The following is a 16,335-nucleotide window of genomic DNA, read 5'->3' on the forward strand; positions in this document are numbered from 1 at the left end:
ATTATACACATAAAATAATATTTTAAAGGGACATATTAAGACTTTGCATACACTGTAGGACATAAAAATGTATTGCTTAAGCATTCACATGAATGCATGTCTTATATTGCATTACCTGAGAGGATGAGTGAAAAGGTTTGGAAGAGTCCCAATATCAGCCACATCATGGAGAAAGACGTTGAGCAAGAAGAAAAAGTGTAACAGCAGACACTATGAGATTACACTTAACTGTATATATACAGTAGTCGACAAGATAATGAAGTGTATGGGTGGGAGGGCTGAAAGCTCATTTGCCTAGAGAAATTTTGCCTATAGCAAATTTTAGCACACCTTTAAATGGATGATGTAATATAATTCCCTAAACCTCCTATGGATTTAACACATATATAGCATTAAATTGTGGTTGAACAAGTGATGTATGATATGTTTTTAACTTATTTAAATATGTCATAGTTTCTTTGTGCTACATGATGTTTCAAAGACAAGGTGGCTCTGTATTATTTATTTTTTTGTAAATCTCTAATTTACATAACTAGACCTTTGTTTTTGTTTTGACTTCCTGTGAACTGAGAATAACTTTCCAAAAATATGTCAGATAAGCAAGGTCATTAAAGGCTTCTGTGACTCTCGTAAAATCCCCTTGGAAATGTATTCCTTTAAAATACAATACAGTTTGAAAGGAAGTTTTATTTTATTTTATTTTTAATGTGAAAGAAGTCTCTTATACTCACTAAGGCTGCATTTATTTTATCAAAAATAATATTAACATGTCTAAGACTTTTTTCACAGTAATGTATATAATTTATAATATGTAATTTATTTCTGTGATGACAAAGCTGATTTTCCAGCATCATTACTCCAGTCTTCAGTCACATGATCCTCCAGAAACCATTCTAAAAATGCTGATTTGGTGCTCAAGAAACATTTATTATTATTTTATTATTATCAATGTTGAAAACAGTTGTGCTGCTTAATACATTTGTGGAAAAGTTTTTTTCTTTTTCTTTCAGAATTGCTTGAATAGAAATTTCAAAAGAACAACATTTATTTGAAATATAATCTTAGATTTCACTGGATATCTGCTCTAGATATTTTAGAACTTTCAAGGATTTAATTTGTGATCTGCTTCTTACTCTTGATAAACTGTATTAAGTAAGTAAATATTTTTTTCAAACCACACAGAAAAGACAAATACAAAATGCATGTTTTTATTAAGTCAATATTTTATCCATGCATATACTTGTATATACTCAAAAATATAGAATTGGAAATAAATAGTCATTACATTTCAGGGTATTAATTCACAGCGCCCTCCACAAGATACTGTTGCACAGTATACACATATAGATTCATACTTTGTCCAGCTGGGTTACTGATTTGTCGTTAAACATATCTCTTCATCACAAATTCTGATGTCTTAATTTTAAGCAGGCACAATGTACAGAGAATACAACTATAGCCCAGTGACAGTCCATTATAATGTGCTGCTTAAATCTGTATGCAGGGGAACTTTAAAACTCGCATCTGTAAATCTTTGTTAAATATACACTTTTTAAAATACGTTGTAGAGTTAATATTGCAGAAGGTTAGAGTATATGGTAAACTTTGACAGTGAATAAATCATAATGGACTGATTATAATTCGGGACTGTTTGCTGTAATTATTTGTCATTGAAGTTATGATATATTGCACACCCTTATTTTTTCTTTGGGTGAGGAGAACAATAGGACAAAAACAAGATTTTAAACCATTCAGATAAATGATATATTACCAAAAAATAATTAACAATGAAAGCAAGGCTTTTTTAGTGATTGGCTCTCTGTTGGGAATTAAAGAATACTATGATGAGAGACAAACTGGCAACACAAGTGTTTGACTGTAAAACTCCTTTCAATGTTCCCTCTGGAAAGGCAAGGAATGGTTTGGTACTGGGCCTGACCCAAAACACCCTCATATATATATATAGCCTATATAGGAAGACACATCAAGTTATACTAAGACAGGCCTTGGATACTTCTGGGGGGAAATATTACAGAAAAGTGCAATAAAAAATAAATATAGTGTGTATCTGATCACTTCTTTAATAACATTCATAGATTACTCTTCATCGCCTGACAAAAATATAGTCACATTACCTGAAAATAGAAGGCTAAAACATGTAACAATGTACCATGCCTGCTAAATAGCTACAGTAGCTGTGCTTCAGGACAAATGGGGACCTTCTGGGGAGTTTAGGGAAGCCCTCCCTCCATGGCATCTTTGATTGGCGTACGGAAGTACATTTCTCAATGGCCGTTTCTCAAACAGAGAATCTGCGAATTACCGGCAAGAGCTGTCTCTCTATTGTTGACTGTTGGCCTGGCCAGCGAGTCAGGTTGAGGCAGAAGAAAGACGAGTCAGTTGGACATGAAGACAAGTCCACTGGATTCAGAGCGGAGCTGTGGGATCTGTAACTGTGGCTGGATCAGCACGAGCTTTCAGAAGATCAACAATCTCAGAGTGGGACGCCTTCATGGCTACTGACAAAGCTGTGTGTCCGTCCTAGTAGAGGGATAGAGGGAAAGAAATGACATGTAAATGATTTTGAAAGGCATGTTTGTGGTTTTTGAGGATGACGGCATGACATGCAACCTGCCCACGTTAGTATCTGCCTATTTGTGTAGATCTTACCAAGTGATTAAAGAGTTTCAAATGGACACAGACTTTGATGTGAATATTTTGATAAAATTATAAAAGATAACTTGTTATGGCTCCATCAGACACGCCAAAGCCTCCAAAACCTCAAAAAAAAAAAAAAAAAAAAAAAAAGTCAAACAATATTGGGATAAGTATATGAAGCAGGAAGTATTAAGTAGTTTTTTTTTTTTACTTAATAATTAAGCAAAGAACTTAATAATAAGTAATTAAATAATAATTAAAAAATAACTACTTAATTGTTATTATTATTTTATGCTGTTAACTACTCTTATACAAATATATACAATACCATTCAAAAGTTTGGGTTTGGTAAGATATTTTAATTGTGTTTTGAAAAAAAGTGTCTTATGTCCACCAAGGCTGCATTTATTTAATCAAAACAAAAATGAACTAACTAACTAAATAAATAAATACAGTAATATTACAATTTAAAAGAACGGTTTTCTTTTTTTTTTCTTTTTTTTTTTTTTAGATGTAATTTATTCCTGTGATGGCAAAGCTGAATTTTCAGCATCATTACTCCAGTCTTCAGTCACATGATCCTTCAGAAATCATTTTAATATGTTGATTTGGTTCTCAAGTAACATTTCTTATAACTATTAATGTTGAAAACAGTTGTGCTGCTAAATATTTGTCTGTGAATTTTTCCAGGCTTCTTTGATGAATAGAAAGCTCAAAAGAATAGCATTTGTAATATAAATCTTTGTAACGCTATACATGTCTTTACTGTCAATGTAATGTGTCCTTGCTGAATAAAAGTATTTAGAAATTCGTTAAAAAATCTTACTGACCCCAAACCTTTGGATAGGATGAGTGTATATTTTATAATTATTGCTTAATTATCTTACTGCATATATGTTAAAATATTTTTCCTATTAATAATATAAGAAAACATTTTTCCTAATTATAATAAATGTAAAATCTAGACCAATGAATAGTAATGAACTAACTTTACCAAATAAAACCTGAAGTAACTACTTTTTACCACTAAGTGGCAGTGTTGTATTTTCTTAAAGGGATAGTTCGCCCAAAAATGATATTTAAGCCATGATTTACTCACCCTCAAGCCGTTCGAGATGCATATTTCAATCTTTTTTCAGACGAACACATTTTCAGTTATTTTAGAAAATGTCTTAGATCTTTCAGTGGTTATAATGTGAAGCAATGGGGTCCAGCAGATTCAAGTCGCAAAATGTGCATGCATCCTTCACAAAAATAATCCATCCGGCTCCAGGGGGATAAACGAAGGCCTTCTGAGGGTAATCCGTGCAGTTTTGTCGTAAAAATATACATATTTAAAACTTTATAAACGAAAATAACTGGCTTCCGGTGGCGGTCGGTGCGCGTTCATGGAGATGGTTGCTGGCATATGACGTAGGACGTAACGCAGGAAGCGTCGTGACGTAGAGCGAACGTGACAGCGCAGCCAACTCTACGTTCGCTCTACGTCACGACGTCATTCATCTCCATGAACGCGTGCCGACCGCCACCGGAAGCCAGTTATTTTCGTTTATAAAGTTTTAAATATGTATATTTTTACGACAAAACTGCACGGATTACCCTCAGAAGGCCTTCGTTTATCCCCCTGGAGCCGGATGGATTATTTTTGTGAAGGATGCATGCACATTTTGCGACTTGAATCTGCTGGACCCCATTGCTTCACATTATAACCACTGAAAGATCTAAGACATTTTCTAAAATAACTGAAAATGTGTTCGTCTGAAAAAAGATTGAAATATGCATCTCGAACGGCTTGAGGGTGAGTAAATCATGGCTTAAATATCATTTTTGGGCGAACTATCCCTTTAAAATGAATCAACCCATGGCTTCACATAGCTCTATTATGACAGCACTGAGGATCAAAGTTTCCTGTTTTCCCCACAGTGTTATTCAAATTCAGATTTGTCAGAATTTATTTTAGGTCTTGCATTTTTAAGTGTTGCACACTTGTCAAAACTATTTTGACTTGGCAACTATTTTGCTGACATGCATATGGGAAAAAAGAAGCAGAGAAATGCAAATTAGTACATATCACATTTCTAGTTAGGAGTAAAAAAAATTAAGTTCCTCTTTTCATGAATAGCTTTGAAATTTGGTGGCCTAAAATGTTGGTTTTTGTTAGCAGATGTCTTGATTTTAAATAGCAACTGAATTGGTGTAAGGTTTAATATATCAGTGTCTCTCTCACCTTATCTATGAGTGACATGTCACACTCTGGTCTCTCCAGCAGCATTTTGGCTATCTCAGTATGACCGTGCTCACAGGCACACATAAGAGCAGTGGAGCCATCCCGGTCCTGTATGTTCACATCAGCCCCGCAGTCCAGAAGAACCTGCACCATCATTGTCCGCCCATGACTAACTGCAAGCATCAGTGCTGTTTGCCCTGACTAGTGGGGAGTAATGAAAAACACTCTTATTTATATAAAACAACCTTTATCATACCCTATAATCAAAGAAATGATGTGCTAAATAACTCATTGCTGTACTCATAGAGAATTTGTACAAGTTAAACCATTGAGAATTGTCTGTCTGGTATAACAAGTGGCCTATATAAGTAACAAATCATATGTGTGTTCTTTCAGCACCGGATGTTGTGGCGTCTTGCTGTGTGTACCTGGCTGGCTCGTGCATTGATTTTGCCCATTCTCAGTAGCTGCTGAGCCACCTCCATGTCCTCAGGGCTTTCTGCCGCAGTAAGAGCTGCCAACATTATAGCAGTGTAGCCGGCCTTGTTCTGGTGATCCACCTCACACAGTCCTGATGGACAGCAAATTAAAGAAAATGTTGGTATATTCAAAGGTCTGAAGTTAAAGAGAGAGTGAGAAATAGAACTTGAGATTAAAACTGTTTTCATGCCAAAATATAAATGTATTGATACACACATATGATAAGAGTGGAAACTGCTGCTAGAAATGTAAATGTGACCCTGGATAACAAAACCAGTCATAAGTCACACGGTTATATTTGTGGCAATAGCCAACAATACATTGTATGGGTCAAAATTATCGATTTTTCTTTTATGCCAAAAATCATTAGGATATTAAGTAAAGATCATGTTCCATGAAGATATTTTATAAATTTCCAACTGTAAATATATAAAACATTTATTTTTGTGAGTGAATGCAGAACATAAATGGACAATTTTAAAGAAGATTTTCTCAATGTATCGATTTTTTTCCCCTCAGATTCCAGATTTTCAAATAGTTCTATCTCTGCCAAATATTGTCCTATCCTAACAAACCATACATCAATGGATTTATTCAGATGTATAAATCTCAATTTCAAAAAATGTACCCATGTGACTGGTTTTGTGGTCCAGGGTCACAAATCATAGTTAAAATCTCAGTTGCTTTGGTACATTTCTCGAATCATCCTTTGCACACCAGAAAGTGCATTTCTCAAAACAATCCGTACAAACAGCACCACACAATGGATTACCTGAAAAAGCCTGTAACTTGCTCAAAATCTTTAGTTCATCTCTCCAAGTAAATATACGTATATGTGTATGAACATAGCAGTGCCATCAGAATGGCAAGTCCTTGTGTCATTGCTCACAAACAAGATAGTCAAAATGCTTAGTCATGTTACACAATGCTTAGTGTACTCTGTCAGTATTTTCAGATGTAAATTGGGTTATAAAGAAAAAAGACAAGACTATATATATATATATATATATATATATATATGTGTGTGTGTATATATATATATATATATATATAGTCTTGTCTTTTTTCTTTATAAAAACTCAGAGAATTTCTCCAAGTTAAACCATTGAGAATTGTCTGTCTGGTATAACAAGTGGCCTACATAAGTAACAAATCGTTACTTATCTATATCAGATATATATCAGATATATAGATTGACAAACACACAGATAGACTGACAAACGGACGGACGGACGGACAGACGGAGATAGATAGATAGATAGATAGATAGATAGATAGATAGATAGATAGATAGATAGATAGATAGATAGATAGATAGATAGATAGATAGATAGATAGATAGATAGATAGATAGATAGATAGATAGATATGCTCAGGTTCATCTTGCCGCAGGTCTAAACATGCAAGTCTCTCACCTGTGTCTAGTAACAGCTTGACCACAGAGAAGTTGGAATGGGACACACTGTAGTGCAGTGCCATGTTGCCATTCCCATCAGCCAGGTTCACTATATAGCGCAGCAGAGTGGGAGTGTGGAAGCCCACCTCTCTCAGGTGGAGCGTGACTGTTTCAGCCTGTGACTCCTTCTGACTGGACACACGGAACCACTCCTGATATAACACCATCAGAACCTGCCTCTGAGATTCACACAGTCAAGAGTCAGCTCACTAAAGTGTAATAAGTCCAATTAAAAATAACTTTCCAGTGTACATTAAAGGCAATGAATCAATATATATATATATTGCTTACCATGTCTTTATTTGGGGCAGCAACCTCAGCCATGCGATCCTTCAGGAAATGACAAGCAGCCATGAAGTTCTTATCAACTAACTCACTGCAACGACACAGATTGAGCTGTAATTTAAATCAAAGGGGCACATTAAACTCATGAACAAGCTATAACATTGTGTCTTTTCAGTTTAAGAAAATGTCTAACTGTTTACAGAGAGAGACAAATAGAAGCTAATATCAAAAAATATATCAAATCATGCATCAGTTTTTCAAGTTCAAACATTTATGTAAAATCATTTTCAAATACAGATTGGCTGCACACCTGAGCCTCAACAGAAATCTGTATTTGATACATATTATGAAATACAATGCATTTTGGTAATTTGAATCTTGGTAACATTAGTTGTGAGTGGCTCATATTGGACTGGCCTCTCAAGCAAATGGTTACCAATATCTGAATGGCTTAAACATCTTTTGGCACATGCAGAGTCTGGAAAAGTTCTGTCCCTTGAGGAGTATGAATTGTGTTTATATTTCTACAGATTTCAGTATATGTGTTTCAGACCCTTGTGTAGTGGTGGGCCTACCTACACTAACATTCAAAAGTTTGGGGTCGGTTAGATTTGAATATTTTTGAAAGAAGTCTCTTATATTCACCAAGGCTGCATTTATTTGGTCAAAAATAAAGTAAAAACAGTAATAGTGTGGAATATTATTACATTTTAAAATAACAGTTTTATATTTTAATATATTTTACAATGTAATGTATTCCTTCAGTCTTCAGTGTCACATGATCCTTCAAAAAATCATTCTAAGATGCTGATTTGGTGCTCAAGAAACGTATTATTATCAGTGGTGGAAACAGTAGTGCTGCTTAATATTTTGGTGAAAACCGTGGACATTCAAAGAAAGTTTAAAAGGACAGCATTTATTTGAAATATTCTTTGGTAACATTATAAATGTATTTACTGATATGATTTATCAATTTAATGTATCCTTGCTGAATAAAATAATTTCTTTCAAAATAATGTTTTTATTGCTAACCCCAAACTTTGACACTTTCCTGTTTTTCATAAACCATATTAGAAATTATTGGTCGTAACTAGTTGCACAAGAATATCCATTATGTATCTCAGGGGAATTTAATATGGATTTATTTACTGTATATAAAATTAGAACTAAAGCGTGATATAAATATATCTTTGTATCTGGTGTGTGAGGATGCATGCAGAAGAATTTCAACATCATCAGCCATTTATTTGTCTGCCAACTTACCCAAAAAATCTGAAATAACATTTCCCTACTCCAAAATGATATATATTCTAATGAAATAGTGTTTAGATCATCATAAAAGAAGACCATACCATTTGCTTTCCCCATATGTTCATGTGGTTTATGGTTCAGCCTTTTGTTGTGATGCAGTTCTTTAAGTGGACCGCAGTCATATTAAACCTGTCACTCAATGCTTGTACTTTCCTGCCAGATGAAGGGCAGAACAAAAGGCAGGATTGTGTCCTATTCATAACAGAGGCACCTGCCTTGGGAAACATGGTCACTGCACACTTTCATGTGTTAAGCCAGCTCATATTATGAGCTAATGAGCTTTTCACAACAGGTTGAAAAAGTAAAGGGGACTAGCACAGAATAAGTCATGTGGATCATCCTAAAATACTCTTTGAAGGTTGTGTTGACTGCATAATATATAACTCCCATAAAACTACCAACTGATGACTTAAGCCATAGGGACTTTTTAATTTTGTAAAAAAAACCTATATTGCAGTTGTAACTCTTTTTACCACGGCCCTCCATCTCACCTGACAGGCTGCTCCTCCTGGGGACTCATGGCGGCCTGGCCTGCATCAGGCTCTTCAGAGCCCTCTGCCTGAACCCCATCACCTTGCTCCCCAGTAGCAGCAGCCTCCTCCTGGGCCGTTCCACTCTCCTCTCCCTGCTCCACCTCAGGCTCCGAGCTATCCACCTCCTCAACCTCGTCCTGATCCTCCTCCCCACTGGAGTCCTCACTGGAGGTGGTCTCATAGCTGGACACACAGATCATTTAAATCAAGGGGGTTCTTTTGATTGTAACCCATCTTGCATTTGCAAACTTTCTATTATCAGGATTTGAAATCAGACAAGCCTGTGTTTAGTTATGACAAATACCACCTGACCATGTGTGCTTCACAATATATAATAATGATAATAATGTTTGCCATTTTAATTTTTTGTTTTTGTTTTGTTAATTAGTTCTTTTCTTGTATTTTATTTAATTACCTATGACCATAATGTTTATAATAATAATAATAATAATAATACACTGTAAAAAGTGATCAGTTGACACTTAAAAAAAAGTGAGGAAGTATGAAGTAAATAAAGTTATGAAGTAAATAAAATTCATGCGTAATTGAAAAAATTAAGTTACGTGGAATCGTTAAGTTCACATAACTTATTTTTTTTAATTACGCATGAAGTTTATTACTTAATAATTTTAAGGCAACGAGTTTCCTCACTTTTTACAGTGTAATAATAATACTTTGCCATTTTGTTATACCATGTATTTTCATTTATTTTATTTTATGTGTAAGCACCATATATATTTTTAAATGCTCTGGTTTATATTTAAAAAAAGCCTTTAAATCTATTTTTGATTTCGACACAGTCCTTACCGCTAATGGAAAACTAATGTAATCTGTCTGTTGTGAATGGCCATGCACAATCCAAGTGTTTATACAAGTTGTTCAAATGAGAGAGACCTCTGTGGGGTCTGAGGGGTTCTTATGTGTCGAGCTTGTCTGAAGAATGCTGCTCCTTCATGGATGTTTTCAGATAGGCAAGAGGAATGGCATTTCCACAAGGACATGGGTGAATGGAGGCCTATAGCTGCAGGTCAGGTGACTCTACATTTATTAGGGTGTTGAGTATGAGGGCCTCTTTTGAGTACTTCATATTAGAGACAAGAGGGCCATGCATCGGTTTATTATGCTGCTAACATCTTAGTAATTAAGATTTCCAAATGTGATTAATGCAATAGCTTTGTATACGGCTTATAAAAAAAGAGAATTGGACAGAAAATGAATATGCTGGGCAGCCAAAGGCGAGGATTCAGCGACTTTGATACTGCTGTTTGCGCTTGGCTGACAGAGCTAAATAACAGAATGAAATTATATCATGGTGGTTTGGGTCAAAACTGTGTGCAAATTCTAAAATCACCAGCTGTCATCGAACAACAGCAGTGCAAGGCCTCTCTCAGGATAATCACAGTCTATCAGACTAAGACACGAGCCAAATCTGCCAACAGTCCCACACAGTCTTTTCAAAGAATATTTCAAAACAGCAATATAAATTAAAGGTAACACATGTATGTCACTTGATATAATTCACGATGTTTTGACATACTGATAAGATAAGGTACTAACTTGTGTTTTGGTCATCAGTAATGCAAATTCATTAATTTTGAAACCTTCCTGCTCAAGGGTCTAAATATGACTGTCCAAAATAAGCAGATAAAGTTACTCTTTTGCATTCCTTGAGCTCATTGCTCTCTAACTTAATTAATATAATATACTTATATTAAATATCAATTAATATAAAACTATTTTAGCACTATTAATAGTTTAAGGTAACTAGTGTTATATGCCCAGAAAACATCAACAGAAACATGAATTTACATTTGACTAAAAAAAACAAACACATAGCGAGGATGTGGCCACCTCATTTCAGAAGTCCACCACACCCCACTGGCTTACTTACAGTTCCCTTTCAAGGGAACTCGCGTTGCGTCGAGTTTGACGCTATGGGAACGCTTTGCGTGATGACGTCTTGAAGCACATGTAAAATCAGTCCAATGGCGTGGCGGAACGTCAGAGGCGGGTGACGTCACGTACCAGGAAGCTATAAAAACCGGCCCGAAACAGAAAATGACAGCTTTCTGAGTCTTCAGTTGCGCTCTGTGTTGAAATCGGTCTGTCTTATTTGGTGTTGTCTGTATATATATTTATATTATTCAGTATGGCGAGCAAGCAGCAGTTTAGAGTGTGTGTCCATCCCTGCCCGCGTTATTTAACGGGAGGTGACACACACACTCTTTGTGTTGTTTGTTTGGGAGAGGAGCATGCCCAGTCAGCACTCGAGGGTGGTGACTGTGAGCATTGCTGTGCGCTTCCTTTGCGTACACTCCGATCCCGCCTGGCTCGGTTCTATCCCGACCACGTTCCCCAGGGCTCGGGTCCCGCCGCTGCCGAGGCACGGCGTCAATCTCAGTCCTGGGGTTCACAAATGGATTTATCAGTGGATGTTGAGACGGGCTCTGCCTTATCTCAGCATCCTTCTGATAGATCCAGTGCCTCTTATCAGGGTGTGGAAGCATGCGCTGCGGTTACTTCCCCCCCGATAGAGGTACCAGTACTGCAACTATCCAGCTCTGAGGAGTTGGATGTTGTGAGTATTGAAGCTGAGTCTGAGGATTCGCCACCTCAGTCTCATGCGTTTGAGGAACTGCTCGATGTCATTACTAGAGCGGTTGACAGACTATCTATTGAGTGGCCAGAGGATCGGCAGGACGTTCGTTCGAAAAGTAAGCTCGACGAACGCTTCCTGCCATCTCGTGCTCAGCCCCAGCGCAGGAGCCTGCCGTTTTTCCCCGATCTCCACACCGAGGTGTCGAGATCGTGGGGGAAACCAGTGTCTCACAGAGTATACACACCACACACTTCTCTCTATTCCTCTATTTCAAAGTATAAAGAGTATGGTTATGGGGAGATGCCGAGGGTGGAAGAGACGCTCGCGGGCTATCTCTCTCCAGCAACGGCATCTTCCCTGAAGGCTCCTACACTTCCCTCTAAGCCAGTAAAAATGACTTCGTCCCTGGTACATAAATCGTATGCAGCCGCTGGTCAAGCTGCAGCGTGTCTGCATACGATGTCCATCCTGCAAGCATATCAGGCAGAATTATTGGGGGATTTAGAGGAGGGCGGGGGAATTGGTCCCGACACTGTGGCTGAACTTCGCAGAGCCACAGATGTTTCTCTCAGGGCCACCAAGGAGACCGCTAAATCTATCGGGCGGTCTATGGCAGCCCTGGTGGCCACTGAGAGGCATCTGTGGCTCAATCTAAGCGATATAAAGGACAAAGAGAAACATGTTCTTTTAGATGCTCCGGTTTCCACTGCCGGGTTATTTGGGGATGCAGTGAATATTGCGGTTGCAAAATCTCAAGAAGCCGCTAAACAAGCAGCTGCTCTCCAAAAGCTTCTTCCCCGCCGTTCTTTCTATGAGGCTGCTGAGCGGGAGCAGCCTCACTCCTCTAAAAAGGGCGCTGAGCACCGTGCCACTCAGAAGCAGAGCGTGTCCTCCCGTGCTCCCCCACAAAAATCTCGGGGACACGGAGGGCGCGCTCAAACCCAGCAGTCTTCGAGGGGTAAAGCGGATCTGCGGACCGTTATTACCGCCAAGAAGGCTGCTGGGAAGAAATCCTGACGTCCGAGGGCTCAGGACTAATGAGGGTAGTCCCCCCCGAAGCAGAGCGGTTAACACCTCTTTTTACGGTGCCCGTCTCTCTTCGGTACCCTCAGGGGACCGTTCTGCTAACCCTGCCGCCTCCGGTGTTACAGGGCGCAGCGGTCTCCGGCGAGCACATATCTCAAGGACCACCCGGAAACGTAGTGGCCTCGGGATGCCCGCCCCCTCCGAGGAGGGTGTTAGAGCAGTCTGTTCGGTCGCTCCCTGCCGGTGCGCCGTTACAGGGCGTCGAATTGACTGCTCAACAACAACAAAATCCAGAAACCAGTCTCGAGAGGCTGGTACCTCTAGTAGAATCTTTGACAGCGTGGAAACTACTGTCAAATGTTTCTCGTTGGGTCCTGCAGACCGTGGAAAGAGGGTATCTGATACAATTCAAGAAACGCCCTCCTCGGTTTATGGGGGTCCTGCCCACAGTGGTGGCCCCCGAGCAGGTTCTGGTTATGGAACAGGAAGTGAACACTCTGTTAGAGAAAGGGGCCATAGAATATGTACCTCCCTCCGACAGGGAAACCGGGTTTTACAGCCGGTACTTCATAGTTCCAAAAAAGGACGGGGGATTGCGTCCCATTTTAGATCTTCGAGTTCTGAACGATTCAGTCATGCAGCTCAAGTTCAAAATGTTAACATTGAGACAGATCGTGCCACAGATCAGATCCGAGGACTGGTTTGTCACGATAGATCTCAAGGACGCATATTTCCACATTTCCATCCGTCCGTGTCATTGGAAGTTCCTGAGGTTTGCTTTTGGGGGCAAAGCTTACCAATATCGTGTTCTTCCATTCGGCCTAGCTTTATCACCCCGCACTTTCACCAAATGCATGGATGCAGCTCTGGCGCCGCTGCGCCTCCAGGGTATTCGCATAATGAACTACATCGACGATTGGTTGATTTTAGCTCAGTCGCATCAGTTGGCGGTTCAACATCGAGATGTTGTTCTCGCCCACATGAAAGAGCTGGGGTTACGGCTGAACGCCAAGAAGAGTGTGCTTTCTCCACTCCAGAGGACCACTTTTTTAGGCGTGGTTTGGGACTCAGTGTCGATGCAGGCGCGCCTGTCACCGCCACGTATAGAGTCCATCCTTGCAGCTGTGAAAAGTGTAAAGCTAGGCCAGCTACTCACTGTCAAACAGTTCCAGAGACTGTTGGGTCTCATGGCGGCAGCTTCCAACGTGATACCTTTTGGACTGCTGCACATGAGGCCCCTGCAGTGGTGGCTCAGGACCAGGGGGTTTTCCCCGAGGGGCAACCCATTTCGCACAATCAAGGTCACGCGGCGATGCCTACGTGCCTTGGTTATGTGGAAGAAACCTTGGTTCCTGTCCCAGGGCCCAGTGTTGGGAGCTCCTTGTCGTCGCAAACTGCTAACGACGGATGCTTCCCTCACGGGTTGGGGAGCGATCCTGGAGGGTCGCTCATCTCAAGGTCTGTGGGAAGACCATCATCGTTCCTGGCATATCAATCGCCTAGAGATGTTAGCCGTCTTCCGGGCTCTGAGGAGCTTTATCACAGATCTCAGGGGACACCATGTGTTAGTGCATACGGACAACACGTCGGTAGTCGCCTATATCAACCACCAAGGGGGTCTGCGCTCGCGCCCATTATCCAATCTGGCGCGCCATATCCTCTTGTGGTCCCAGGGGAAGTTGCTGTCACTCAGAGCAGCCTACATCCCCGGGGTCCAGAATATAGGAGCAGACACTCTGTCGAGGCAGGGGCCGAGGCCCGGGGAATGGAGGCTCCACCCCGAGGTGGTGGAGCTGATATGGAGGGAGTTCGGCCAAGCACAAGTGGATCTGTTTGCGTCTCGAGAGACGTCTCACTGTCCACTTTGGTTCTCCCTCACGCATCCAGCTCCTCTGGGACTGGATGCTATGGTTCAGACGTGGCCGAGGCTACGTCTGTACGCCTTTCCCCCAGTTGCTCTGCTCCCGGGAGTTCTGGAGAGAGTTCGCAGGGACCGGGTTTGCCTGCTTCTTATAGCCCCGCGTTGGCCGGGCAGAGTATGGTTTCCCGATCTGGTCTCCCTCCTCGACGGGCATCCTCTGGAGTTACCCGTCAGGAGAGACCTTCTTTCCCAGGCAGGGGGCTCAATATTTCACCCCCGCCCAGAACTGTGGAACCTGTGGGCTTGGCCTCTGAGGGGGCCCAGCTCATAGAGTCAGGTCTCTCAACTGAGGTTGTTGAGACCATTCTACAATCCAGAGCTCCCTCCACGAGGAAACTTTATGCCCTGAAGTGGAGAGTCTTCACTTCTTGGTGTAGTGACCGTCGGTTGGACCCAGTTAACTGCCCAATTGGTACAGTGCTGGAGTTCCTGCAGGACCGGTTCACTGCAGGTCTGACCCCGTCCACCTTAAAGGTTTATGTGGCGGCCATAGGTGCTTACCACATTCCTTTGGGTGGAATGTCTGTGGGGAAAGACCCTTTAATATCTCGTTTCCTTCGTGGCACTTGGAGGCTGAGGCCTGCAGTTCGCTCTAGGGTGCCACCATGGGACTTGTCCATTGTACTACAAGGCCTGTCCCTGGCCCCCTTTGAGCCCATTGAGGAGGTTCCTGAGAAATTTCTAACTCTGAAAGCTCTTTTTCTTCTGGCTATTTCTTCTCTTAAGAGAATAGGGGATCTGCAAGCATTGTCGGTTGCTCCGTCATGCTTAGAGTTTGCTCCGGGTATGGTGAAAGCTTTTCTTCATCCCAGACCCTTATTTCAGGAGTTTCTTTACAGGACGTTTGTGATGCGGCAGGCTGGTCCTCACCGCACACTTTCTTCAGGTTCTACTCTCTGGATCTAGACTCTGCTCCAGGGTCTCATGTTTTGTCATCCTAGTGCTGCTCTACTAGATTTCACACAGGACAGACATTTGTAGCTATGGAGGCGTTGGTATAGACGTTCCCATAGCGTCAAACTCGACGCAACGCGAGTTCCCTTGAAAGGGAACGCTCCGGTTACGACTGTAACCTCGGTTCCCTGAAGAGGGAACGAGCGTTGCGTCACCTTGCCATATCTCCTTCATGCCTGTCAGCACGACTTCAGACTTTATTAAGCTGTCATTTTCTGTTTCGGGCCGGTTTTTATAGCTTCCTGGTACGTGACGTCACCCGCCTCTGACGTTCCGCCACGCCATTGGACTGATTTTACATGTGCTTCAAGACGTCATCACGCAAAGCGTTCCCATAGCGTCAAACTCGACGCAACGCTCGTTCCCTCTTCAGGGAACCGAGGTTACAGTCGTAACCGGAGCGTTCTCCAACTTTCAAATACTCTCTCTGGGCTAAAGAAAGAGATCGGTTTAGCTGATATAGAATTATTCCTTTCTGATCAGGCATTCGAAAGGCCAGCTGTTTGCCCAAGTCTATCAGGATAATTATCTTATTGTTGACGGCTGGTCAAATACAGCTGAGACAGAACCATCTCTGCTGCCAAGCTTAACAAATCATTCACCGCACACAGTGACAGGCAGACAGACAAAGACACAGCAAGAGAGAGAGAGATAGAGAGAGGACCTTGTTTTTCGTGTCATCTCACTAGGCCTCACTCATCATGCAACAGATCTCACAGAAAACAATACAGACACCTCATGGCCCATTTTTAACAGAGCACCTTGATGAAGGATGAAACAGATTAAGGGATGCAAAAGGACAGGCCAGACATCTGATGTCATGGATGTTGATGAAATAGACTCATCCATTAACACTTCATATGAAAACACCAGCAACTGTGATTC

The 16,335-nt window shown here is 40.9% G+C and overlaps 1 protein-coding gene across 4 annotated transcripts in view; it reads right to left on the reverse strand.

The window, feature by feature from the left end:
* Positions 1 to 1,186: 1,186 nt before the first annotated feature.
* kank4 (KN motif and ankyrin repeat domains 4) overlaps positions 1,187 to 16,335 on the reverse strand; it is a 60,386-nt gene continuing 45,237 nt past the window's right edge. For all 4 annotated transcript variants that reach the window (XM_084128429.1, XM_084128432.1, XM_084128430.1 and 1 more), the window contains 6 exons: positions 8,909 to 9,133; positions 7,113 to 7,197; positions 6,781 to 7,000; positions 5,314 to 5,456; positions 4,886 to 5,086; positions 1,187 to 2,541 (listed from right to left, as the gene is read on the reverse strand). In XM_084128429.1, the coding sequence (XP_083984555.1) occupies positions 2,428 to 2,541; positions 4,886 to 5,086; positions 5,314 to 5,456; positions 6,781 to 7,000; positions 7,113 to 7,197; positions 8,909 to 9,133 (988 nt within the window). In that variant the 3' untranslated portion in view covers positions 1,187 to 2,427. The remainder of the gene's footprint in view (positions 2,542 to 4,885; positions 5,087 to 5,313; positions 5,457 to 6,780; positions 7,001 to 7,112; positions 7,198 to 8,908; positions 9,134 to 16,335) is intronic.

This window comes from Abramis brama, assembly GCF_963993115.1.
Source record: "Abramis brama genome assembly, chromosome: 11".
Taxonomy (NCBI): Eukaryota; Metazoa; Chordata; class Actinopteri; order Cypriniformes; family Leuciscidae; genus Abramis; species Abramis brama.